The sequence below is a fragment of the Scleropages formosus genome, chromosome 24 (assembly GCF_900964775.1).
Source record: "Scleropages formosus chromosome 24, fSclFor1.1, whole genome shotgun sequence".
Lineage (NCBI taxonomy): Eukaryota > Metazoa > Chordata > Actinopteri > Osteoglossiformes > Osteoglossidae > Scleropages > Scleropages formosus.
In genome coordinates this window covers 9,049,360-9,077,351 of record NC_041829.1, presented here as the reverse complement: position 1 = coordinate 9,077,351, position 27,992 = coordinate 9,049,360, and the positions used below count along the sequence as shown (strand labels likewise).

Genomic DNA, 27,992 nt, shown 5'->3' with positions numbered 1-27,992 from the left:
GATGGAGAATAAAATTAAAAACATTTGCCAAAATTCATAAGGGCACATTTAGACTTGCTAATGAGCATCCATACATCTTTGAATACATCTGAATCATTGCATAAGACAATAATCAACAACAAAATCAATGAAAATGAGTTAAAGAATCTGCCTGAAGATTTGAATTATATTATTTTATTATTCTATTATAATGGACCATAGAAACAAAAGAAACAACAAAAGACCTTATATACAAATCAGAGCTAGTGACAAATGTAGCAAATACATGCAAACTCCAGAAATAACCTATACCATTTATTACATACATGTTATATATAAACACTTAGTGAAGAAAACGGAACAGAATAACATACGAGAAACAAATATACAGCCATCGACACTGAACTGGCGCCCACTTTGTACAGAGGAAACTACACAAATATGCCTAGTGCTGTGGAAAGGGTGTGTTTTTTAAATTAAATACAAGACTCTCGATGTGCCCAGGTGTACAAAATGCTGTGAGTTAAGGTGGAATTAATTAGTATCGTTAGTAGTACTTTTCTTTTCTCTTGCTCTTCTCGCGACTTGCAACTACATCCTGTCGCTATGGGACTCGGCACCCTTCGTCGCAGCCCAGAAGCCATGGGCGCAGACTGAACGAACAAAAGAGATGATGTAGAGGACAGGACTGTAGGATGTGTAGGAAGATCATAGCGCCTGAACTGTTGGCTCAGTTCTGTCCACCTGCCTTTTCCTACGACGCCCTTTTTGTCTCCTCTCGCAAGGTCGGGAAGATGAGCAAACGCTCCATCGGCTGTCCAGCTGATGTGCAGGGGTCTTCTGCTGTCCTCATTCTGTCCCTTTCCTTCACTTGCAGTCAGCCAAAGTCCCCCTTTGCACAGGTGTCTCGCTGATGACGTCACAGCGCTGCCCCTCGAATCACATTCCCATCGTCTACCACGACCATTTCGACTTAAAGACGATGACAGTGTCGAGTAACTAGACCCGTCTTGCCGTGAGTTTCGACCTGAAGGCCCATTGGCTCTAACGGTGGCTCAAGACGACCTGTGAAACCGCACTTTGAATTGTTCGCTCATAATGTACCGAGGGTGTTCTTTCAAGTCTTAAAAAATGAACGCCTTAGAGTGATGCTCCCCTGACGATTCTCCGTCACCTCTTAAACCCTAGTATCGCGTGAAGCTCTTATACCAGATCCGGGCCGAGCATAAGCGATCCAGAGTCATCGGACGAGTTTCGGTGCACATCGTATCGGATTCCGCCGCAGCTACGGACCTCTAACTTACTCATCTTGGCCGGGTCGGTCAAGCGCAAACTCAACGACCTACTTTGTCTCACTGAGAATCGAGGCCTTTTTCGGAAGTCACCTGGTGGTACAAGAAGGAATGGTTTGGCATCAATGACTATTTCGCGCAAAAGTATAAAGTTAAAAAAAAAAAGGCATAAATCCTTTGAGTCCCGTTTCAGTGCAACTTGCAGCAGTCCGACGTTGAGACGCTCCTCCAGTCGCCGAGTCTCAGTCCGCAAAACGTCGGCTGCGTCAGAACTTGGCAGGATGTCCCGAAATCTTGCCACCCAGTTGTGATAGGCATGTTGGTCCTTCTGTGTAAAATTTCTCGAATTTGACGGTCGATGTGGGCTCAGCGGTCCGCTGGAAGGTGGTAAGGAGTCTGAGCGGCAGGTGACGTGTGGATGGACCCTAGAGGTAGTCCAGCTCCAGTGCGTGACTTAGGGCCTCTAGATCAGCCCTGCAGGACACCCTCCAGAACGGCATGTTCTTCTGTGGAGAAGACAGAGACACGGATCAGAAACTGCACCCAAACTGCTTGTGCACCTTCACACATGACCAATGAAATGAACATTACTTTGATCAAGGGTGCAATAACAGGTCCCATCCTGGTGGGACGAGGCTATGGACGGGTAAGGGAGCCTGTTGCGGGATTTGGCTCGGACAGGCACACGGTCTGAAACGTCAAGGCCGTTATTCTTTCTAAGTGTCTGTACAAACAGCATGGTGGGGGGCAACTCCAAAGACAAGCTTGCAGGAAGCACAGAGATATGAAGAGCACCCTTGGCTAGATAACAGCACTCCTATGTCACGCACGGTGATTCCATCCAAAAGACAAAACATCTGCTTCGTCATATTTTCTCTCTCGAGCCTTTTACCTTTTTGGAGACAGCCTCCTCTTCAACGCCATCTCCCACCACCACGTACACAGCCCGGCGACCAAACCGCTGCGTCACACGCTCGAAGCAGCTCTCCTTTCCTACACACACAGACACACACTAAGGGCAATGTAGAGTCACCAGCAAGCCCGAAACACACGCCTTCAGGCTGAGAACTCACCCGTCTTCGTAGCACTGTAGATGTTCTCAACGGGGAAAGCCGCACCCAGGCCGTACAGCAGGACCTTCGACAGGGCAGGAATGAGCTGGGTTGTGGTCACTAGCACGTTCACGCAGTTTGGCCTGTTAAAAAAAAAAAAAAATCACGTTTCCTAAACTTGTTTGGTTACGCTGTAGCGTCTCTCCTGTCAAAGGATCGATGAACGGCGAATGAATAGTGGTTGGAAGCCCCGCCCCTTTACCGTGAGCTGATGAGTGCCAGAGCTTTAAGAGCCTGTGTGAGCCACAGGTCTGTGTGGACCTCCAGCTCTCGACGCAACTGAAGCCACTCCTCCCGCTTGGGGCTGCCCAGCAAGCCTGCCAATCAGAGGATGAGGAGCCGCTTAATGAGATGCAAATCACCGAATACCAAACCTGCAGTACAAAGCCATGTCTAGTAGCACATTTACATGTTTCCAAGAGCGATGCAGTGAGAGGTTGACCGATCATACCCGCTGTACGTGGTCCACTTTCATTACCGATGACCTCATCGATCTCGCGAGGCACAGCAGCGCATCCAAGGATTTGAAACTACAACCTACTGGTCCCAGTTGTGTTCTTAGCCCAATACCCAAGGGTTCTTGCCACGTAAGGACCATCTGTAGACCTGAAACACACCTGGCTATGTGGACTGAGCCTCACCTCCCACATTGTTTTTGTATGTGTTGTAGATCTCCTTGACCCGGCGGTATCGGAAGGCCAGTTTCCTCATCCAGTCTACCCCCCCGTGGACGCCGGACCCAAGGCAGAGGGCCGCACTCCCTGCTGCGGTCTGGAACCCATCCGCTCCAAAGTTATAGGTGCTGTGAAGAGGAACAGAAAGGAGATTATGAAAAACGGTAACACGCACACACACAGACACACACACACACACACACACACACACACACACTCAGGGCATCTGCTGTAAGCTGGAATGACGCTCTACCAGAATTTACATCCTTGGTTAAACACACATGGTAAATAAGTGTGTATAACCTTGGCTCATGCAGAGCAAACTTGTAAAGCCTTCACGCCAAACAGCAGATGAACCGCACAGGCAGGAGAAGCGACCTGTGTGTTTTTACTCATGTGAACTGCACGTCCTCCGACGCGAGTACACATATTTGTACAAACGCATGTAATAAAATCAGCTTGAATATATATATATATATATATATACACAGATATATATATTCTTGCTTTGTACTGCTCCTCAGACCATGCTTCGTGTGTCTCCCCCTCCCCCCAGGTGGCATCGACTGAGATTATAAAGGAAGCGGCCGACCTCAGGTCCTGTCCATTGTCATCCGAAGCCACGTCATCGATGTGAACTTGGTCGCATTCCTGGAAAATGAGAGGAAATAGGATACATGAAGATGGGGTTGGAGTGATGTGGGGGGGCGAGCGTCGATTGTTCAAGGCGCTACAGAAGCAGGTTCTGCCCTTGGGGAGAGGGAGATGTGAGGGAAAGGCAGAGGAGGCGGCCGACCGTGGGGCCCAAGACTCGGAGGCGCCTTGGCTGCCGAACGACGCTGCACCACCTCCACCTGAAGCCGCCGCCGCACCCTGGTGTAACCGCAGACATGCTGTCAATCACTGCCGCGCCAGGGCACCTATCACAGCCTCGACGAGTCAGAACGCAGAACAAAACGGGCCTTGTTACAGCGCACGCAGCGCCGCGACTGCATCGCGCAGTCTAGACTGTGAGGTGACACACAGTGTTAAGAGTTTAGGTTTAGATCCCACAGGTTGTGTTTCTCTCAGAGGGCATTTTCTTATTGTGTCCCCAACAAGGGCACAGAGAACAACACAGACCATGATCCTCACTGTTCCCCGGTTCTGCATCACCTCCATAGCATCATCTCCATAACATCATCTCCGTAATGTCCTCTCTGCAACGTCATCTCCGTAACTCTGCTCCACAGAGAAGACTTCACCCCCATAGCATTTTCTTCATAACATCATCTCAATAGCGTCATCTCCGTAACAACGCCTACACAGCATCATCCCCATAACGTTACCTCCATAACACCATCGTCACAGTGTTATCTCTATAGTGTTGCCTCCCTGGCTTTGTCTCCACAGCCCATTTTCTCCTTCCCATGTTTTCATTTCTTTTCTCCACGACTCTCCACTTGCCCCGGGTGTCTCTTCAACGTCTCGTCTCTGTCACGTAAGGAATCATCTTCTTTCTTTATTAAATTTCAGGTGGCCACATACAGGCCAAAGAAATATCATTTTAATGTCATACCTCTGGATCCCAGGCCCTCTACCCTCCCTGTCGGGGCCCCAAGGGGCCAGTGATGTGCCCCAGAATTGGCACAGTAAATTAGATGCAAATTCCTTCACTTCACGGGGTTCCATAAGGAAGAGGTGCAAAGAGCCACAAATAATACTCATTAGTGTTATCACTGGTTAGAGGAGTAAGAGCTGGCGGAGTGGGTAAGGTTGTTACCTCGAGCTCAAAGGATACAGAAAAAATTACCCCGCTGTTTATATACGTAAGTAACTTAGTGCACAATCTTCACGTTGTAAGCAGTTGTGGAGGAAGGCGTTATATTTGTAAATTAATAAATAATAAGGACAAATTCTATTTTAATGCTGGTAGCTCATTGGTCACAAAGCAGCTCCACATCTTCTGCCGTATCGTACCTGGTGCAGGGCACTCACCTCCAGATCGTTGAAGAAGAGGCGTGAATCGGCCAGGTTGAAAATCATCTCCTCCATCCACAGACCCAAGGATACAGATTTTGCCGAGTCCTAAGGGACGGCAGGAGAACAGAGAGAAGATAAGCGACGCGGACCGATCCGCCCAAGTTCCATCAGATCTCCACGGACAAGAACGTCACGCGAGTCACCCATTTAAAACCCAACCGGCTCCGCCGTCCTGGTAGATCATCTTCGTGCCCGTTGACATTGCAGAGCCCAAACAGGTTCATCGTGTCTTCCAAAGAGAGCCTGATTGCATTGCTGTCAATCATCTCCTACAGATGTGTGCAAATTTTTCTTCCTCATTAAGAGCTTAACGTTTTGCGGTGGTGCGTCACGCGGGCCGCAGTTTGGGTTCACTGTCAAGTAACGAATGAGACACTCAGCACAAGACAAAGGGAAACTCAAAGGGAATGGAGACACTCGCGGAAGGGATTTGCCGCGACTCGGCCTTCGAGAACGAAGCGAAAACTCGCAGTTGGCAGTTTGCCGCCGCACAGTGGAGTCAGCCAAAGGTGTGTGTCGCAGTTGGCCTCGGGTGACAGCTTATGCGGCCCCCCCCGTGGATCCTGAGAGATGTTGTGAGGTTGGGGGGATGCGTGGGTGAAACAAAAGAGAAGCTGGTGGTTTGGGGTGGGAGGGTGGCGGCTCAGTTTTAATTGGAATAATTACACAGCTTTGTCTGCCAAGCAGAGGCACCTTTGCTCTGAGGTCAGAGCTCGACATTGTCATTCTGGGTGGGGGCTGTGCGCACGGGTTCAAAAAGGCGGGAGGATGATGCAATGAATTCATCTACATTTATTCAGTTGTGACACTTCTCCAAAGCGACACACCACTGAGAATAAACAGAAGTGCGTCAAAAACAGACTTGGAGTTTTACAAAGATATGATTCTACGACACCACCATGTTGCTGGTTCACATCCCTCCAGTAGGTCCTATGGAAGTGACATTCAAATAGCAAATACACAGCGGACGGTGTTGGACTCGTATATGGAGCTGTCAGGAGATCAGGAGAGAAGTGGCTCTCAAAGAGATGAGCTCAAGATCCTTCTTGAATGAGGGAGGGATTCAGCAGCTCTGAGGGACACTGGGGGACATCTTCATACAACGAATGACATCTCGTGTGCTTGAATGATTAAAAAAAAAAATCCCTTAGTTCAATGTTTTGCCCTTTTTCAAAGGGCTTTAAATACAAAATCCTCCGCCACCGAAAACTTTTCATCTCCGTGCTTTAAGACCAGCCAAACACTTGTTTATCAAGACGAGTCTCCTGCTTGATCGCTATGAGAAGATGCCAGAGACTTCTTGACCAGACATGCACCGGGAAGCAGAGAAAACAGGGTCCTGTTTCTTTAAGCGCGAAACCTGAACTAAAATAAACAAAAGCTTCTCGTCTGGCCGACCGCGCGGTTGTCAAATGGCAAATCAACGTGGTTTCTGCTTAATTGAGCCCCAATTCTGCCTACATAAATAATCCCCGAGCTCTCGGTTTTCTTAACTTCTTACTGCAATCTGCTCTTTCTTTTCTCCGCGGCCCAAATGGTTTTTGCATGTCTTGGCTGTGATGTCACAGCATGTCGGATTAAGGTTCGCCAGTCCGAAGGGCGGATTCGGGGGCGAGGAAATCGCGGTCCGTCGGCCAGCGTCGTCTCTCTCGCCCCCTTTCCCCTGACGACGAAGAGGAGGATGGAAAACAACGATGGCCGGGCGCTGGCTCCCCGGCGTCCATTCGCATGGTGTTGGACCAGCGAGGGATCGTGGGAATTCAAAACATGCCGCGAGGCCAAAGAAAAGAGACGGGGCCATTGTTCTTCCCCCGTCAGCTGCTGCGAACGTGACGCAAGGGGCTGCCGGCTGCCAGTCAAGCAGCGTGCGGCGGGGAGACCCGCGCGGCTCTCCGCGATCCCCGTGTGAAGCGGCGGGAGGTCCAGCGAGGCGAGGCCTGGCGTTTACAGAAACCGCCCGGAAAGTTCGGAACACCAAACAAAAACACAACAAAGAAAAACATCGCCCTTATTGGTTTGCGTCGAATGTGCTGGCGAGCGTCCAGCAGAAGGAGGCAATGAAAACACACGCTGCTCTCGGCCGAACAAGGGGCCTCGGGAAAATATTTTGGGGCAGCAGGTGGCGCGGCGGTCGGGGACGTGGACTTGGTTATCGGCAGGTGGCCAGATCGGGCCTCGGAAGACGCCCCGAGGTTCAAACCTTGGAAAAGGTAGTCGGCCTGGTCCCGATCTCCTCGGTCCTGATCCGCGCGCTCTCGCGTGCGAGCTTTCCTTGCCGAAACACATCCGAACCGCCGAGGTTCCGGCAGCACACGACGGCAACCGCCACCCGAAAGTCACGTTACAAACCGGCTGAAGCGAGAGCAGATACCCACGGATAAACAGATCACTTATGGTCCCTATTTTGAGTTTGTTTCAGGCGGTCCCTGTTCAACATATGTGAAATTTGTGTCGAGCTCCTCCGGGTGCTCTGCTTTCCTCCCACAACCCAAGGACATATGTTTCAGGTGAACTAGTGACTCTAAACTGCCCGTACTGTGTGAATATGTGTGTGTGTGAGTGTGTGTTCTTGACGCTGAATGGATGAGAAGATTGTTTGAAAAAAACACACCTGGAATAAGACAACGGAATGCGGTCGCGTGAACCGCGGGCGAGACGGGGGTGGCTCCTCACCTTGCCGAACCTTGTGGCGAAGGTTCCCGTCAGCAGGGAGTGAAAGATGATGATGGTCTCATCCAGATCCCACACGAACACACGCTGGTGGACGGGAGGGAGACACGTTAATGTCCCACTCGAAGGGAACGCAATCAGGGTGACAGACGTCGCACACGCGGATCGAGGGTAACGTGAGCAGCGCCGGTTGCGCGTTCGCTCGATTCGGGCGATTAACGCAGTCCTCCCTCCATCCCTCGGCGGATCCTTCCCGCCCCATCCCCCGTCCCTCCCGCGGGCTCGGCGATTCATTGGGCTCCAAGAACAACGGGGCTGGTTTGTTTGTCTCCCAGCGGTGTGACCGTGCCGTGTGGGCCGGAGGGCTGTCAGCAGGGAAGGAGAGAACGGCATTCCTCCGTCTTCAACAGGCACGGTGAAAACAGGGTAGCGGCAGGGTGCGTGTTCTGTCCCACGCCCCGCCGAACCTGGGGCATTCCAGGAACCGTGCGTGAAGGAGGTGCCGGCGGGCCGGCGGAGGAGGCGGAGGAGTCAGCGGGGTGCCCCCGGCTCACCTCGATGTCAGAGTCCAGGGGCGGCGCTGGGTCGCTCGCCCTCTTCCTTCCGCGCAGCTTCCCGTCGGATCCCCTCCGCGCTCGCACCCCGTCTTGCTCCTTGCTGGGAGTTGGGGGGCTCGGGGACGGGTGATGATCTCCTGGAAGCATGCGGAAGCAAACCCCTTATGCACTGACACGAGGATGAGGATGCAGAGCGGACAGTCAACAAGAACGAGCGAGAAAGAAGAGGCGGCGGGGTTTGGATACTCACCCGGAAGCGACTCCGGACTATGATTGGTGACGACCGGGAGGTGCTCTGCGTGCTGATAGGGTATGGTGGCCGCCATGGCAGATGGGCTGACATTACTGGCTGCGAGGTAGGGGGCATTGTAGTGGGAGCTGTAGTACGGAGAGTACTGCGATTGGCTGTAGGCGGAGTACGCAGAGAAATCCTAAGAGGAAGACGGAAAAATCACGATCCCAATCCCACACTAATGCGGCTCCGTTTTTCAAGAACGCCGACAGCTCCGTTACAAACTTGTCCACTATATGCTACGGTCGGCAAGTCGTAAGAGCGGCCGCACAGCCGCCAGTCTTAAAAATTGATGACAGCGTCACGTGCGTCGGAAGGCCGGCCGTGTGTCCAGCCACAGATCGAAGCACCCGACTCACCTGCTGAGAATGGTTGAACGGCGCAGAAGTAGCGATGCCATTGGTTCCTTGGAAAATACCTGATGAAATGCTGCTACCTGTTAAGCAGAAGAGCCTTGTTTGGAACAGAATCAAAGCTAAAATGTAAGCCTTGGCGTTGCCGGAACACACGCATCGCGTTTGAAAATGCATCCAAAGCCTCTTACACAGCTGACAACGGTGCCCATTCATTTTCACGCCTGGTAAATGCGTATCAGTCTATGACCGCTCATCCATTCAGTTGGCCAGACTCTTATATTTATATTCAGATTAATCATTTTGGCAGGAGTAATGTACAGCTGTGTGTAAACAAAACTGCATCCCTCACCAGACAGGAGTTGGATGCAATACATTCATATACCCGTCTTTCGATATTGAACCTGAATTAATATTACTCCTGCTGTTGTCCCACTGAATGAACCGGAAAGGCCCCAAGAACAGAGGTTCTTGTAGCGATGGGGGTCCCCGTTCATGTTGCAAATGGGTCTTAGGCGGGATTCGAACCTCAGACCTTTGACTGCAAGGCCGCATCCCTGACCACTACACCCCCTGCTGGCCCTCATGGATCGGTACGTCCATTCCTGCAGCACGGCACGTCACAGGAAGAAATCTACAGCCTGAAGTTAAAACGGATCTGTAAGTAATAGGAACAGGTGGTGTGTGTGCCGTTCAGTGTGTGTGCCTCCGCACCCCCGACCTGTCACACACTGCCACCACAACGTGGCCCTTTAACCCGAGAATAGGGCAGAAAGGGGGCGATTTCACGGTGCTTTGGAGACCATAAAGGGAATGGGGTGCGGCGGAGACAGGGTGTCGCCATACTGGAGGATTCAGAGAACACACACACACACACACACACACACACACACACGCATGCACCCACACACAGTCAGAGCGTATTGCACTGTCATGTGGGCATATACTGCAGGGTCATGACTTTCAGAAAAAAAGCAAGGACTGCCTGACACTGGCAATGAGGCCCCCAACCGTGACTAATGGGGAGCAGGTGTGTGAGTGTGTATGTGTGCCTCAGTGTCGGTGGGTGTCTATGTTTATGTGTGTGTGTGTGTGTGTGTGTGTATACCTGTCTCTATCTGATCTGCATCAGTCTCCGTCGGTCTGGATGTGGATGCTAAATCAAACTGTAACTGTAAATTCAGGGATGGCTGATTTACTGATCCCAGTTCAGTTACACTTTGTATAGTGTCAGGACAGCGAATAAACCAAAAAGTCATTTTAAGAACAACTGCTACATTTATTAGGGGGGCGCAGTGGGTTGGACCGGGTCCTGCTCTCTGGTGGGTCTGGGGTTCGAGTCCCACTTGGGGTGCCTTGCGGCGGACTGGCATCCCGTCCTGGGTGTGTCCCCTCCCCCTCCGGCCTTATGCCCTGAGTTGCCGGGTAGGCTCCGGTTCCCCGCGACACCGTATGGGACAAGCGGTTCAGAAAATGTGTGTGTGCTACATTTATTTAGCTGACACTTTCCTCAAAAGGTACTGACACTTCTCTACCCATTTATACAGCTGGGTAATGTCAGTCCATGGTAAATACTTTGGTCAAGGGTACTACAGCAGGAGACGGGACTGGAACCCGACCACTTTTATTGCGAGGCGATAACGCTAACCACAACGCCACTTTATAGAAACAAACCCAGAAGACAGGAGATGGGGTGAGTCCAAGCATCTCAGGCTGGTTGAGGGCTCAGGGCAGTGACCACTGACCGTGTGTGGAATAGCTGTACAGGCTCTGACCAGGAGGAGCGGTGCTGAAGTTGGAGGGGTATCCTAGGAGGCCATTCTGTCCTGGGGAGTGGCTCAGGCCATCCTCTGTCTTAATGTCTGCGTACGAAGAGCGGGGCATAGCGGTTAGGGGAACAGAGGCCTGCTCGAACCATCACCTCCAAGCACAGGCGGTTAAACTAACACTGGGGTCTTGAGTGATGACAAAGCAAGGGAGGCTAAAGGATCAGGAGAACGTGGCATGCGTCACAGGGGAACCTCCACGGCAGCAGATACTCACTGTAGGAGGGCACCCCGTAGCCCTGCGGGTGGTGTGTGTAGGGCCCATATGGTCCAGTAGACTGAATGGCTGGACTGTACTGTGTCTGGCTGTATGCTGCCATGGCAACAACACGACAACACGGTGGCTCTGAGAGAAACAACAAACCACCAGATCATGACAACAGAAGGTGAGAACAGTGGCAAATAGGTACTGTTTCATTACAGCAAATCAGGGGCCCTAGTTGCCTATAGCAGGTTTGTGCGAGTGTGTTACATTGCTCTGGTGTATAGATGTGTAACTGACTGTAGGAAGTTCAGCGCAGTGTATCTAGCACTGTTAGTCTCCCGAAACAAAGACATCAGGTAAATAGTAGTAAATCATCACAGTACATTGCGTTGGAGAGAAGCATCTGTTAAATGTCATGAATATGCAATGCCATAAATTAAATACAACGAACATAACAAATCTGGAACAAAAATAGACGTAATGAATAAATGTAACAAATATGTAACAACAAATAAATGTAATAAAAATGTAATAAATTAAAGGGGGGTGCGGTGGCGCAGTGGGTTGGACCGGGTCCTGCTCTCCGGTGGGTCTGGGGTTCGAGTCCCGCTTGGGGTGCCTTGCGGCGGACTGGCGTCCCATCCTGGGTGTGTCCCCTCCCCCTCCGGCCTTACGCCCTGTGTTGCCGGATAGGCTCCGGTTCCCCGCGACCCCGTATGGGACAAGCGGTTCAGAAAATGTGTGTGTGTGTAATAAATTAATAAATGTAATGAACATGAAAACGTAACAAATAAACGTAATAGAAGTGTCACGAAACGAATAAAGGTAACTGTCATAGATAAATGTAATGAATATATAATGCAACAAAGACATGTCAAAGCAAGAAATAAGTGTAATGTTCAAGGGCTGCTGCCACTGTCTCAGTGACATCTTGCTGGAGCCCGGAGATGTTTCTGGTGCGAGCTAGGGAGGAACGGCACTGCCGAAAGACCGATTTAACCGCGTTCGACTGCATTTTAACAGAACTCACTTGAGCGGCAGAGCGGAGGCTGAAGTCGTACGAAGCGGCCGAAAAGTCACCTGAGCAAAGAGACGGCGAATGGGAGCGGTTAGGCAAACCGGCTGGCTTCCTGCCGGCCAACGCTAGCTTTGTCGAGTTGGAACAAATCTTGTAACAAACAACAAATCATTTTCATTATCAGATTTGGGACAATGACTCAGACACCTCAGAAATGTTTCTCTTGATATCCTTTCGCATTATTTATTATAGTTGGCCGTCTGTTATCTCTACACCCTCCTACAGGGCAACTTATAGTTTAGCTTTCTATACCATTCTATTTACACTGACTTACCCATTTACCCATTTATGCAGGAGGGAAATTTCGACCGTATCATTTCAGAGTAAATACTTTGGTCAGTGGTATCAAGGTCCTTTAACCTCAAGGCTACCCACTGTCCTCTATACTAGCCGTTATGCTAACCGCTGCAGTGTAGGTTCTTCTCATGTCGCATCCCGGAAAATGACGGCACCCCCAAATTCCCACGGACACGAAAACCTACCTGTCTCGGAAACAAAGTTCGGTTCCCGTCACTCAAATCCCTAGCCTTCGGCTTACCTGCAAAAAAGATAGAAGGGAAAAGACTTCTAAATAATTAGAATTTCAGGCCCTTTCTGACAAAGTTTTGCACGGGCCTGAAAACTGTCACCGATGAAAGACCAGCGCAAACTGTATGCCATGAAACACCCGATCCGTCCTGACTAAATTTGAAACCGCCTGCAAGGCTGTATCCCTCATTTATTAGAAGCAGAAAATTAACATAGCAAGGTAAAGGCAGTCACGGTAAACCGAGTTCACGGAGCTTTCGAAAAGACACATTCTTAGGAAGAAGCCAGCTCTGTACAGATGATCTGAAAATGTGCAATTAGTTCAATATGTGCCAAGTGGAAAGTATGAATGCAACTTAGCTTACAATAAATGTTGGCAACTTGAAAAAAAGTGTTGAAATGGGTGGATTTTAGGCCCTGCGGTGGCATTGCAACGGACTCACTGTGATTTCAATGGAAGACGCCTCATCGAGAGTCAATGGATTAATTCCATAAACAACTGTAAAAGAATGGATTTTTTAGTTTCCTCTTTTCCAGTCTTTCTCATCAGTAATCCAAGGTTCTTTTTTGAATTCCACAACATGCAACAGACTTACAGATACTGAAACTTACAGTGTTTTGAAGGTGATATTTCCAACATACGGGACCTCAAATGTGAACACCTTCCTGGCCTGAAAGCAAAATGTTTTTTAAACTGTACGATCGACGTAAGTCAGAGAACCAAGCAGAAAAAGCCAGCGAATGCGAAACTAAACAATGAAAACATGTACAAGAGGTGCTTTGTCACTAACTAATCAAACAGGTTATTCCGTTTCCTGTTTCTTTTCCATGCCTCCAAACCACAGTTATGAATGACAAGTAGGACACCAGAGAATAATTAATGCTCAAGTTTGTGTGCTGTTGTAACTGAGCTCAGCTTCCAGAAGAGTTCCTGCTGTTATATCACCGAGAACGGTATTTCACCTCACCTACTTCAGTAACAAATACCATACTGCATACAGTAAATGATTAATACGTAGAAAGTCAAAAGTGTATATGTGTAGTTCGCGCCGCCTTAAATTTCCATTCATTTTCCAACTTTCAGTAGCTGCTTGTTCAGTGCAGGATTCTGCTGGGCCGGAGCCTATCCTGGAAACATGGGTCCTAAGACAAGGTACACCCTGGATGGGATACCAGGCCATTGCACTGCCATAAAGATAAAGCTATTACGCTCATAACACTACTGTCACGTCCATGCCCACAACACAAGCAACAACACTTGACTCCGCACTAGCTCATGAGTAATCGCTCACCCTATAAAGACCCTCTTCAGCTTCCGTACCGTTGCGGAATCTCGTTTGGGACAACCGCCCTTCCTCGTGTTACTACACTCTGGCTCTGTCCACGATCTCTGGTTTTTTGACTCCTTGCTTCGTTCTCCGACCACGTCCATGGATCCTCGTTCCTGTCCTGTTCGCCGATCAACCGACCCTTCGCCTGTCCCTGGTTTTGAGACCTTGCCTCTTCCCTCAACGTCTAATGAACAACGCCGCACTTGGATTCAGCCGTCTCGCTCCCTGTGTTCCGCGTGACAACTATTTGGATATGAATGTTGGACAAGAACTGTGGTGTTAGAGGAGAATTTTAAGGATGCCCTGGATAGGAAGGAAAACAAACACACGAATGTTGACTCAATCCACCCCAAAAGTCACACTAGAAACACAAATGATGAGCTGTTGTCATACTTTGGTCAAACCATGAGAATAATGGACTCTCAAAAAGGGATGATTAGAAAAGTTGTAAAAACAGAAGAGGATGAGCAGCAACCGGTTACATGGACTCAATCACAACAAGCAGTGGAGTCCCCCCTTTCGACAATAAGGACACGAGTGCAGGACAGAACATTCTAGAGGCACCAGCAACTCGGCGGCACTTACCAACAGAGCAACTGCATAATTATGAACCAAGCAACTAAAACACTTTTGAGACTAGATACCACTGCACCGTATATGATGAACTCAGACCATATGGGCCATGACGGTCAGAGGTCAATGGTGACACTGGTTCTGGGAACATTCTATATCCAATGGACAGGTTTGATGAAGACTTTAGTTCTGCTGCAACATGTGAACTGTAGGGGATCGAGAGCAGTACAGAGCGAGACAGACATGACGGAATGCCAATGAACATGGAGGTCTGGGTGTTGAAGGCGTTGAGTAACAGCTCCACCGGAACGGTGTCAAACTGCCCATGTGTCATTGAGGGCGAAAAGACCTTACCTAAACTTGTAGTAAAGAAAGCTGAGGTGGCGCCCCTCCCGAGGCCTAGTGGTCCTCTGGGCTCAATGTAAAAGATATGCAAGTGTCTGAATAAAAGTGCCTATCAAGCACTTAATAAATTATACATAATAACATGCAGGTGAACAATGTCCTGAAATTAGAGACTGAACCTAGGTATTTATAATATTTCAGATTTTTGACTTATTAAACTAAATACGCATGAACTGTGTGTAGTTATTAAATTTCAAGAGAAAAAACAGAGCTAAATCACTGGACCAACATGAAATTAACTTTAAAACAAACCTGTGAAATTAAAATGAAAAACACATGCATATACGCAGATATCGCAAAACACACAAAAAAAATGCAGGATAATAGAAAGAATTTCTAATTCGTACCAGCAGAAAGCTGGAAATGTTCATCGCTGGACTAAATTTCCAGGGTTTTCCATCTGTCACTGGAGAGTTGGGATGGGGATATGTCGAGTCTAGTTTTTTTGCCCACATTTTAGATTAATGACTGTAAGGGCAAGTGAAGTCCTGTTTGACTGAATTCATATTCCCCTCCAGACACTTTTCTTCCACCCCCCCCACCCCCTTCACAAAAAAGTGCTTCATTTGGAGTCATTCCCCCAGCCCTCAGGGAACGCGAGTCTGGCGGGGTCACTCACTGCTGTTTGAACCCTGACCCCCCACCTGACAGGAGACTGACAGTGACGGAGGAAGATGTGAAAGATGGGGGCTGGTGGGGGAAGAGCGCGTGTATTTTCAAAAGGAAAAGGTAGGAAGAGTCCGGAAAGTTGAGGCGCGGGCAACTGCCTTTTCCCACAAAGCAATGACAGCGTGTTTTCTATTCTCAGGAGGTTCGCTTCTGAGAATCATATTTACATTTCATTTCTTCATTTAACTGACTTTTCGCCAAAGCTACTGGCAATCATTAACACTTTGGCTTTAACCGCCACGTTACGCCAAACAAGTCAAAGCGACATTGCGGACAATAAGAAATGCCTTTTGCTATTCAGAGATACACTCACTAACTAAACGCTAGCGTGACACCTTGCTAGCTTGCTAGCTCGAAAGATGTTTCGGGAATCAGTGACTCCAGGTCACTGCGGTATGGTCTGCTTTCACTGTAAACAAGCGTATCTAGACGAAGCTGGGGCAACCAGCGATCTAAAAATGACATTTACATTATTCTGGTAACAGCTAACAAAGCATAGCTAAGGCTACTAGTAAAGACAACAGGTTGTATCCGTCGCAGCCAGGTCCCGTCAATCCCCTAGGAGTGGACGGACGGGGTCTTTTCAAAGATAGACCAACGCATGGAACTACGGGACAGTTTAAAGATAGCTGGGGATGGGATCTGACTGACCCCCTGATCCCTTGAAAAGCAAAACTTCTAGGGTGTTTCAGCCATGCCACCTCCAGAATAAAGGCCACTAGGGAGCTAAGACCTGACAGACATGGGAAACGAAGCAGGAACGGCCCTCCCAGAACCCTGACTTCCTCCTCGATGCAGCGATGCGCCACTCACTTCCTCTGGAAAGCATGGTCAGAGAGCAAAAGAGCATGGGAAAGCCCGTGGATGCTGTCCTTGCCCGTTGGAACGGAGGCAGAATGAACCCTACGGCAGGGCGGCGGGCAAAACCATCGTCCAAAGGGCACTTTCGCTCTGACAACAACAAGCTGAAGCCTGACGTCAACAGTTTTGACCATTTCCCAAGGAAAGGCAGAGCGTTTCGTAAAGATAACCGCATATCCCACTCAGGAGGCACCTGGGTTTCAACAAAAACACAAACTGCACAGTGTCAGGTTTCCCACGTTGAGCATCCTGCTGTCGTTTGGGTCAAAGTTTGACAAAGCCCTTGACATGTATTTTCCTAGTGGATGCTTTTCTTTCAAAGTGACTTATAACATTAAGTTGGTTACAGTGATTTATCCATCTACACAGCATGGATAGGTACCTTTACCAGGGATACTACAGCAGGGAGTGGGAATCAAACCTGGGTCCTTTGAGTGCAAGGCAGTGGTTTTAAGTACATCACCTGCTTGCCTTCAGACTCTTGGAAAACTTAGGCTAAGTACCTTCTCAAGGGTACAACAGCAGGCAGTAGGAAACAAATTTTGGTATTTTAGGTCCAATGGCGGCAGCTCTGACCATTACACTATCTGTTTCCCCTGTACTAAAGCGGTAATGAAGTATGAATTCATTCATCGACTCTGTGACGTGGGAGACCTTGCTGCCTTTGGCTCCTTGGGCAACGGTGGAAAACGGGTGGGGCGGGGGGTATATGAGGCCCGCGGCGTCTCCATGGCAATCGCCCTTAAAAGCAGTGTCCTCTCTGCGACTTTGTGGTTAAGTGGGTCTGGACGGTGGTGGCAGCAGCTGGAGTGGAGACAAGGTGAACCGGGCCCCGGAGGGGGGAGGCCCTACCATATGGCCCCCTCTCCACCTGGCGCACTTAATCGCGGGGTGCTCGCAAGCGCCTGACCGAGCGCCCAGAGGGCACTGCACACCCCCAGTAACCCCAGCCCCCGGCAACAAAGCCTCAATCTGTGTGACCTTCTCCCAGCAACTATCCAAGGTCCACAAGAGTATGAGCACCATCTGCGACGGCCGTCTGTCTGCTAACCAACCTCCTGTAGCACAAAGCATTCTGGGAACCTAGCGGCGAACATACTGACGGCTTTGTTCCGCCGCAAGTGAAAAGCAAAGCATACAGGACAGACAGAATCTACTCCTTGTCTGAATGCACACGGAAGTAGATCATAATGTCACAAAAAAAGGGTTCTTCTCCTCTTCGGTTACATGTCAGAAGGTTACAGTAAGATGTGAATGTACGGTATTCATGGGTATTTGGTTCAAGACAATTAGCTTTGTTTAGAGTCACTTGCCAGTGACCTCATGCAAAGTTGCGAGCCATGCAAAGGAAGCAGTCTGTTGGGTCCAGTTGGTTTGCTATGCAAACAGCATGTCTGATGCAGCGACAAAGAGAAAGATGCAGTTAACGGCCACGGCACCGTGTCCAATTTGGTCGCAACAAATGAAACCGTAATTATGCACCAACATTTAACATTGCTCTTCAACACACTGGCACTTGACGCCGAACCAATCTGGACTTCGCTGCGAAAGAACCCCATACATGGCGGGGCGGGGGGTGGTGTAGCCGTTGGAAGCTGCACTCTCAGAGGTTTGTTTTCTCCCAGTTGCTTGGCTTGGGAGTTTTTTTGTTTTCTTCTCAGCTATCGATTGACTTACTTCAGATGACCGAACTGGGAAACCGCCTTATATGTTTGTTTTGGCTTTGCATTCTTTTTCTGATCATTTGTGCCCACGCACTATTACAATGCTCTGAATGTGAATTTAAACAAACTGCGCTGCACGCCCTGTCTTTTACACTATCGGAAAAGCGCTTTGCCAACCGGTCAAGGCTGGTGTCGGAAACATCCTGCGCAAACGAAAGCTGCTCCTCATCTGCATTGAATATAGTCACTTTTCATCCATATTATGTCATTTTGTTCACTTTGTAGTTCTAGAGCTTACATGTGTACACCATTAGAACCCCACTTTGTGTGGGTTTCCTCCCACAGCTCGGTGACACGTCTTAGGCGAACCGGTGACAAAACTCACTGTACTTTGTGTATGCGTGAGTCACAGTGTGTCACTGCCCTGCGATGGACTCACACCCTGCCTGGACCACCGTGACCCTGTACTGGACAGGTGGTTACTGACAATGGGTAGCTGAACAGAGTGACTCAACCTAGGGTTCTCGCTCTAAGATAAAAGTCCATGGTCCTCCGTGGACTCGAACCTGGGATGCACAGTCTCTAACAGCTGCTCTGACGCATGCATGAATATTGCAGCAGCCTGTACAATGACTGACCACACTGAGTCGGCAGGTCCTGACCGTTGGCAGCCTCTAAACCCCGGTGTGCCATAAATAAGGCTGGCCACCACAAACCGCTCCCCTTAACCGTATAACGGCAGCAGATGTTGTGAGTGATTATGGCCCCTTAATGGGTTTGCGAGATGATTTATGCGCAGTGATTACCTCACTGCCCCGGGATTTCATTAGCAGAGGCCTTTTCGCTCTTGCCGTCCTCCGATGGCGGAGCCAGACTCCTGAGGGGAAAAACAGTTCTCTCGGAAGCTCGCCTTCAGATACTTTAAAGAGCATGGGTGGCCACAGGCGACGTGAAGATATTTGTAAACCCGGAGTGCCACCGGGACTTGGGCACGAGGGCTCGGAAATAGCCGCCGGCAGACAAACGCAGGGATTTTACCGAAGTGGAGCGTCTCAAACGAACCGTCTTCTTCTCACTGCGAGTCGCGCTGAGGCACGGAAACAAACGGGGGCATTCTGGCGTCCCGCGTCGGGAGTCACGGAGCAAAATGGAGGTGTGCGTCGCTCCCCAGAGAGCTTTGGGAGGGGGTGCACCCACCCGCACGCTGTGAAACCCGAGCCGAGATGCACCGAAGGCCTCCTTTTCCACTTGACGGGGTCCGAACAACGGGGTGGTTCTGCTGCCAGCTGCGTCGGGGGCCTCCTCGCTGCCCTCTCCACTCGAGTTCCCGGCTGGTCACCCATCCCTTATCTAGCGCTCCCAAATCAGGGAGACAGCTGGCGGGACTCCGAACCGCCGCACCCCTGGACTGTCGGTGGTCTGCTCTCAGAGGTGGTCTGCTCTCAGGTACGACATCTGGTCCTCCCTGGGTGATCCAGAAGCTCAGATTGGGGCCTCCCTCGTTCATTAAATGAACATGGCTGTGCCCTCCCACCCTGCATTCGGGCACATCGATTTTACTGCCCCTTGGTCGCTGGCGCTGCAGCATGGGGGAGGTGTGGGGGTTTTACAGGAGGAGTTCCAAGAGAACAGGGGTTTGCCAACAATTCAACCACGTTCCCTTCTTCCGCAAAGATCAAGCTCCCTGTATTGCTGCAGGTGCCACAGCGACATTTATGCGTTCTGAGCCTATGAATCCCATCACATACTGCGGTCGCATTGACCGAGAACCCTGTTCGATCAGGTGCGTCCGTCTCTCTGAGAAATCCAGCTTGTCGGCCGGCCAGGATGCGTGTTCTTGCCGTGTTCTTAACCGCAATCCTTCCAAAAGCAAACCCAGCAACTAATTCATAAACCAAGCGGACATCCAGTAACCATACAAGTCTAAAAATGATTGTTATTGCCTTATTTCAAGCTTTCTGTGTAATGTTTGTTCTTGTTTGAGTTATTAAAAAAAAAACAATAAAACAAAGTTAAGAATGAAACCTATGACCAAGCAAAGGACAACGAGGACCGAGGCCAGCGAGTGTCCGTCCAGCAGAGCAGTGAGAGGGAACAGAAGGTTATTGTGTCTGTATCTCTGTTCTCTTTTATATGCACCTAATTAGCGAGAAAAGTGAACCGAAAGGAGAGAGAAGTACGAGCAGCTGCCTAAGGGGAAGCAACATTTCGGGGTCCGAGCCAGGGGACCTTGCGTCTGTCCGTCCGTGGGCGTCGCTCCGTGCGCGTGGCTTTTGAACGCGACATGTGAAGGGAACTACTGACCGCCGCAGAGACAGCTGCTGTCTGCTGTTAAGAGCTGACAGGCCCACGTCGGAGCTGGCCATGGGGGGGCGTCCTGGGGTGAGGATCCGGGTTGTTTTTGACGCGCAGCTGCATTACCAGAGGCCTGCTGAGATGTGGGTGAGGGACTGGATATGTGGACAGCTCCTCTGTCCCCTATCCCTGAGGACCCCGTGTGAAGGTCACTACAGAAAATCATGTAAAAGCCAGCCATCCCAAGTGGTAGGTGCTTTGATGCCACCAGTTACCATATTTCTTCACACCAGCTTTGTGTACTGATTTACTGAATGAAATACAGAACAGGACATACTTACACATCTCTGAATGGATGGAGCCCAAAGCTATTTGGATTCTCTTTGCAGGTCATAATCTGTCAGTGGCTTATAATGCTGGGTTTCTACACCGAGCTGCATACACTGATTTATCCATTTTTACGGAAGGGCGATTTTTACTGCATCAATTCAAGGTAACTACTTTGACCAAGGGCACTACAGCAGGAAGTGGAATCCAAACCTGGATCTTCAAACCACAGGGCAACAGCTCTCAACTCACTCCTGTCTGCTGCCCTTAAACCAGATAACTGTAATTAAAGAGCCTTACAAAAGACTTAAAGACTGGTGTGTGATACATAAAACAACAACCACATTCTCCTCACTTAAAGGTCTTTTGATTGTTATCTTCTGTTATGGGAGAAAGATAAGTGTTTAAGAAAAGTTTGCAAGTGCAATAAAGTCCTCACTCCTTTTCTCTGTAACACATAAACATTGTGGAATGATCTCCCAGTGTCCCTCAGAGCTGCTGAATCCCTGACCATTCAAGAAAGGTCTCAAACCCATCTCTTTGAGAGCCACTTCACCCCTGATCTCCTGACAGCTCCACAAATGAGTCCAACACCATCTGCTATGATTATCTATGTATTTTCCATTTGAACGTCACTTCTAGAGGAGCTACTGGCAGGGTGTAAACCAACAACATGGTGGTATCAGACACACAAGCTGCGTGTCCATAATCCAGTGTCTGTTTCTAAAGCTCTTTAATTTAATCGTTAATTTAAATTGGTGTATTTGACGTGCTCGACACTGGTAAATTGAATAAAGATGGACAACCAGTTTGTCCATACGAACTGAACGTCATTGTTCATATTCCTCGCTTTTCCTCCTTATGACATTTTCCCTTCAGGGTATAATCAAAAATAAAAATAGAGGAGGTTTATTATTGGATCAGCACAGCTTCCATGATTCAAAACTGTTTTAATTAGAGCCAAGCAAGTTTCCTATACAGTTTAACGAGTACAATTGATGCTTTTGCACTTTCAAAGTCTTTGAAAGCAGTATTACAGCATAATGTAAAATCACTGTAAAACAAAGCCCTAAAGTGGGGTCAGTAAATGTCCCATTAAAGCCTAGCTTTAAATAATTGTCAAAGAAACCATTAACCAAACTTAAAAGCATGCGTAGCTGTAAAAATACCAAGCATCTCTCAGCAGTGGATCAGTCAGCCCAGTAACAGGCATTTATAGGCCACAAGAGTAGTCGTTTGGCTGTTTAACAATTCCTTATATATAAAAGCAACAAAGTCCTCAGTTGGGATGATATGGCGGGACATTTCATTAGACCATCAAGGAAAAGAGTGTGTCACACAGAGACAGATGGAGTCACGTAATCCCTCCCTGCGTGGGCTCCGTGGGGCTGAGATGTTCCCGGCCCCCGAATTAGTCACACAAGATACTTCGAGTGAAAAATATAGACAGCTGGCTAACTGCAGCTATTTTAATAACTTTTTGTTGCTTAGCCATTGCTTCCATTGGAAGGGATTCACCCATTTATAGGATCTAGTAGAGCAAGTTGGGTTCCATAATTTCTTCAATCTCAGCTGGAGATTCACTAGACCTGAACCAACAACCTAAAGTGAAAGGTGTGTCTCTAACACTCATGTAACCTCTAGTTCTGGTTAATCAAGGTTTTTCCTCAGATGGCTTGAGGCTCTATTTGAAGATTTCTGAACAAACAAGAGTAAAACGCATGTGCCGTGACCTTAAAATGTTCCAAAGAATTGAGATGTGGACCTCTTACCAGATATGTAGCTGGTCTACAGACACACAATCCTGACTGGTATTACCACGTCAACACTGCTGAGTGACACGGGTGTCATCTCTGCTCCACCTGCCATTCCAGACCTACAAGCTGTCCTCCTTGTCTTTCTCTCCTGGGTTGTCTTCACAAGCAAAGTAGAAGCGTGGCGCTAAAGCGACACGGCAACAATCCCAACGATCACGTCGCCAAAACGTCCGCTGTACCACTGAACAAAACCTTCAGCAGCAGACCATTTAGCCTCCGGAAGCTCACCAGTCTGAGTAAACTTTGTTGATCAACCAAAACAAATGTAATTATTTCAAAAGCAGCCATTATTCTATATTATTACAAGCTAGTTATAACAATGAAATTAAATAATTTATTAGTTTCCAGACTTTTCATAGCTCATATTTTAACGAGAAGCCTACAAATGCAGTAAGTTTTCTAAACTGCATTTTTCCAAGGCTGATATCATAAATTAAAAGCCATTAAGGTACCTTATCTATAATGCACCGCACAGTTAAATCATCATAATAACCAAAGTGTGGACATGAAATGGTTCAAACACCAGAACAGCATTTATTATCTTACCAACAGGGGAATGAGACGACTGGGGGGGGGGGGGGGGGGGCAAACGTCAGCGCAACCCAACACAAGAGTGATGTAAAGAGCTATACTGCATGTTATGTTGAAACTTTGATAACCTGCTTTTATGTACGATTACAGGGCTTAACGCAAAACATGAAATAAGCAATTATTCTGAAGATTTGAGGAATATATGAAAAAGAGGTGGCAAGAGCCCCAGGGTGCCCTGGGTTTCCCTCTTGTCTGATCTCTTAATTGCTTAATTGAGGTCATTATTTAGATGGGAACCAAGCTCGCCTGGTTATTCGGGTGTAAATCAGTTACTAATTGAAAGGTAACACAAAAAACTGGAGACGTCGTGTCTCCGCTTGACTGGTGTTCACCAACCCCGAAAAAAAACAACCTTTCTGGAGGAGGGTCTCTTTAAAGATGGGGTCTGGGTGGTAGCTTTACTTTGGCCATATATAAAAATATGCGACTCGCCCTGCCCGAAATTTGTCAGAGCAGAAAAACAGCCACACACACAATAAAAGCGTACTTTCATACGGTATACGTGCAATTGAAAGCATTCCTTTGCAAAGACAATTGGAAAACTCGACTGGGGGAGTTACAAAGATGCTCAGCTCCCGTAAAAAGTTGTACGTGAATTTACATTTATTCATTTAGCAGACGCTTTTCTCCAAAGCAACACACATCTCACAGGAGATCTATAAAACACCTCTTTTGATTATGTTCTCTTTTCTATTCACTGCATTGTAAACAGTTTATTACGGACCCCTTTATACAGGTGGGTAAATTTTACTGTAGCAATTCAGAGTAAACAGCTGGATGGTGTATGCAGCAGGAGCTGGGATTCGAACCCCAGCCCTTCAAGCACAAGGCACTTAGCTGATAGGTGTAAACACTGTGCTACCTGCTACCCCCCTCTCTGCCTCGCTACTCTTACAGATCCTCAGGTCCTGAACAGTTTATGACACCGGATGAAGCTGGAGAACTTCGACCACAAAGGCCCAGCAGCCACGTCAATCCACGGCCGCAGTTTCTCCGACAGAGAGGGGTTACAGTACGGAATAATGCTTTCGGTGGAGATAAGGTCAGGAAGGACTGCGCTTCCTATGAAAATATTTTTCATTCCAGAAACGTTTGGCTGCGGAGGACTTAGGAATTAATTTGTGTTTTCTTAAGAGGAGGCCGCCTCTCCGGCTCGGATGGGGAATTCTCGCCGCCCGCTGATCCCCTGTCCAGGACTTGTGGCGCTCGGGCCAAATTTATTAGACTCGGTAACAGGAACCATGAAAAGAGAGGGTTCTGTAAAGAAAAACAGCATGGGAACGAGCTCCCGGGTTCGGAGGGTAAGAACCAGAACGATAAGCAGTGAGCAGAAAGCAGCTGGCCGCTGCCGTTTCATTTCTGTTCTTGTGAGTTAAAATGCACACAGTTGAAATAAAGCCTCTTAAAACCGTAGTACTGATGGCAAAAGTACAGCAGGAGAACCACCACTTGAAAAGTATATATAATGTATTTTGTGATATACCTTTCACTACATTCCGTCTTCTAGAACAAATATAATGTAAGGGAAGAATGTCTATATCCATGAGAAAATAAATATGCATTTAAAAAAAATTTTCAATATTGTTTTCTAAAAACCTTGGGCTTCACAACACTGTTTGACAGATCAGTTCCTGCTTTTTCAGAGCTGATTTGGAACAAAAATGTAAAATTGTCCCCCTCCCCTTCCGGCCTTACGCCCTGTGTTGCCGGGTAGGCTCCGGTTCCCCGTGACCCCGTATGGGACAAGCGGCTCTGACAATGTGTGTGTGTGTGTGTGTGTGTGTTTTACAATACTCTGCATGAGCGAAGAAATTTAATGCCAGTTTTCAACAAATTTACAGCATCGGGGTCAGTCGTTATGAAAAGTATGCGGTTAAACACCAATTCTGCGTTATACCATATGGGTTCCGCATGCGCAACTGAAATAAATAAATTCAAGTTATATACTATTATGCATGTCTACAACCCTCATTGATTAATACGCCCAAGATTACATATTTACAATGTCACAGGTACTGTTAGTCATTACAGATAATTATAGCTATGTCTAAAAGGAGAGGCTGAACACACGCACAATATAGCACTTAATGTTTAACAATCTGTCATTAGTCCAAAGGATCATTTAATGCTAGAGGGTAACATTAATTTCAGTATTTCAGAAGTCATAATATGCAAAGCCTACTTTCAAAGCTTTATGTTAAAAAAGCTCTTATTTTAGATGTAAAGGATCCTTTGAGAATATAAATAGCCCTTTTTGCTTGCTGAAGTTCCCTTAAATTATACAATCCGACCCTGGAGTTCTAACAGAGCTTCAGTGGGGTCAGGACTGGCTAACAGAGACAGGCCGTTCGCTAACGATGGAGGAGGGAAGGCCGATCAACACAGCTGCACCTGCCTTTCACACACACACACACACACACACACAAACGAGGGAATACCTTGCTGACTCTATGCACGCACACAGTCCCGACTTTAAGAATCTAAGTGGTTAATGTACAGTAGGGTAATAAAGGCCTTTTAAACTTAGAATATAGAAACTGTGTCCTATTTCAGTCAAAATATACATTCTGAAACAGTCACAGTAAAGAAGAAATTATAATAATTGGTGCAAGAATAGTATGATAATTCCGAAAAAAATAAATCACCGAAGGCCAGTGGGTTAAGAATGAAAACATATACAGTAATTAATACGGAGGTGGGAATTTAGTAAAAAACTATTATGCAGACATGACTGATGGAAAACATTTTAAAAAAATAAACATTATATAGGTCATGTCAAAAAAATTATGTCTTTGAATTATGAATTATTTTACACATGCCAGTTGACAGAGAAACTGCAAAGAATTATAAAGAAATATTAACAATGATGGAGAAGTGAGGAGTACAATCTACTGCAGTACTAAAACCATAAGTTAACAGGGCAAATTTTAGAAAGAAGTTTAACAACTTAAAAGACAATAGACCAGATAGAGTTAGAAGTTATAATGCTTTTAATTTACGTCCATTTGAACTAGTAGTAATGCAATAATCCACGCTGATTTACTCAGCAGTTTACATGTCTAACGTTACACTCAGTTAAGCTGTTTTACATCTATAAAAATGAGGGGAATCTGCTTAATGTTGAAGTAGCTTATGGCAATAGGGACAACTATGTGTGTGTGTGTGTGTGTGTGTGTGTGTGTGTTTTTTAAGCTCAGGGATGCTGAAATTCTTGTGATCTACTCTGTAATGATATTTCCAGGCTGATTATTCAGCTTTTAAATATGTAATATATAATGTAAATGTATGGAATCGGTGTCAGATTTTGTATTTAAGCTTTAAGATTGTTTTACATCTATATTTAACATAATATTTAATTAAACCAAAAAAAACTTAAAAAAAAAAAAAAAAACAATCTGACGGGCAAGTAATTTTGTTTTTAATTATAATAAATTATTTTAATGAAATCCATACTGTGTCTGTGTGTGCACGAGCCAGGCTTTTTGAATCTCTAAAAAAAAAATAAAGTTAGTTTACAATTTTGACAAAAGAAAAAAACGTTTGGGTGTAAAGATCCAATCGACGCCTTTTTTTATTGACATTTATTGAAATTTAAAATTTAATTTACAAATAATTGTGGAAAAGGTGTGATCCGTACCTTTAAAATCTCACACAACAAGAAAACCACATTATTATAACTTGTTTTAATGACATAATAATGCGTTTATACCTGAACATTTCTTCTGTAAAAATTAAAATTAATTGCACTTGCCGGAATAAAAGTAAAATAGATAAAAACAAAAGTTCTAAACTATAGTATCTTATAATTATAAAGCCATTCCGAATCTCATCTAAGATTACAGTATAAAAATAATATCTGGTATGTTACATGGCAGTAAACTATAATAAACGCGGTTTCGTAAAAATAAAACGAAAATGAGGCAATAAATAATTTCTCATCATGTCACGTTCTGCAGCTCGAGCGCGAGGTATATGCCACATATTCGTTACGCGCGTTAAATATTATTGTGTACAGTCAGTGGATACAAAGTGTTCATAAGGCGAGGAGGGTCAGATGAGAAACGTTTCGTGAAATTTCACACACATTCGCCGCGGACTGTGAACAAGACAAGTGACGCGCGGAAATATCGCAGCGAAGCGCTTCAGCGGCTCGGGCGCAAAACGCGCTTTTCCAGATCCGAGTCGGTGGCGCGAGGCAGATCTGGAAAAGTCCGTGGCCGCAAAAACAAGAGCTCCTCGCTCGTCTCGTGCCCACGTCGCTGGGGGCGAAACACTCGACTCGTTCGGACGGAGGGGGAACAGGGGCTGCTGGAGCACAAGGCTTCGAGGTCCCCTTCGCCTCCTCCTCGAACCAGCGGCCCGAGAGCACCGAGATCACGGGAGCGCGCGGGAACGCGCGGGAACGCGCAGCGCAGGCGGGGGCCGGAGACGGACGCGCGAGATGCTCCGTTTCGGCGCTGGACTCACCACCATTCCTCCGTGCGCTCCCGGCGCTTCACGGTTCGCGCGGACTTCTCTCCATGGTGGGTCTCTCTGCGGTCCGCTCAGTCCGACCTGCGCTCACACAGCCCGCGGTGCTCTCATCTCCCCTGGTCCATCTTCGTGTCACTGGATGGATTCCTCCTTTTCGTCCTGGGAGAGAACTCACCTCCGGGCTCAGTGTGTGTGCGTGTGTGTGTGTGCGCGCGTGTGCGTGCGTGTGTGTGTTCAATGAGTGTGTGTTAAGCTGTGCGGGGACACCGCGCTGGAGGTGCTGCTGCTCGAACCCACACCTCCAGCCCTGTGTGATGGCAGTAGGACAGGGGGGAGGTGATGCTCAGCAGACTGCCCCCATGCAGGGACCTCCTCATATCCCATCAGCCTCCTCCTCC

General features: G+C 47.7%; 1 protein-coding gene across 3 annotated transcripts; it reads right to left on the bottom strand.

Moving 5' to 3' along the window:
- Positions 1 to 158: 158 nt before the first annotated feature.
- eya2 (EYA transcriptional coactivator and phosphatase 2) lies at positions 159 to 27,992 on the bottom strand. 3 transcript variants are annotated; one of them, XM_018756102.2, is made up of 17 exons: positions 19,130 to 19,186; positions 18,898 to 18,968; positions 12,543 to 12,598; positions 12,013 to 12,062; positions 10,995 to 11,123; positions 10,697 to 10,813; positions 8,958 to 9,034; positions 8,557 to 8,737; positions 8,304 to 8,443; positions 7,753 to 7,836; positions 5,035 to 5,124; positions 3,650 to 3,708; positions 3,025 to 3,185; positions 2,586 to 2,700; positions 2,345 to 2,466; positions 2,164 to 2,264; positions 159 to 1,777 (listed from the first exon to the last, which is right to left on the bottom strand). In XM_018756102.2, the coding sequence occupies exons 5-17, from the start codon at positions 11,095 to 11,097 to the stop codon at positions 1,697 to 1,699; spliced, it is 1,431 nt and encodes a 476-aa protein (XP_018611618.1). In that variant the 5' UTR covers positions 11,098 to 11,123; positions 12,013 to 12,062; positions 12,543 to 12,598; positions 18,898 to 18,968; positions 19,130 to 19,186; the 3' UTR covers positions 159 to 1,696. The 3 variants fall into 3 exon arrangements, with proteins under 3 accessions (XP_018611618.1, XP_018611617.1, XP_029104725.1); XM_018756101.2 differs by lacking the exons at positions 18,898 to 18,968; positions 19,130 to 19,186 and adding an exon at positions 27,589 to 27,992; XM_029248892.1 differs by lacking the exons at positions 18,898 to 18,968; positions 19,130 to 19,186 and having other exon boundaries at positions 12,543 to 12,919.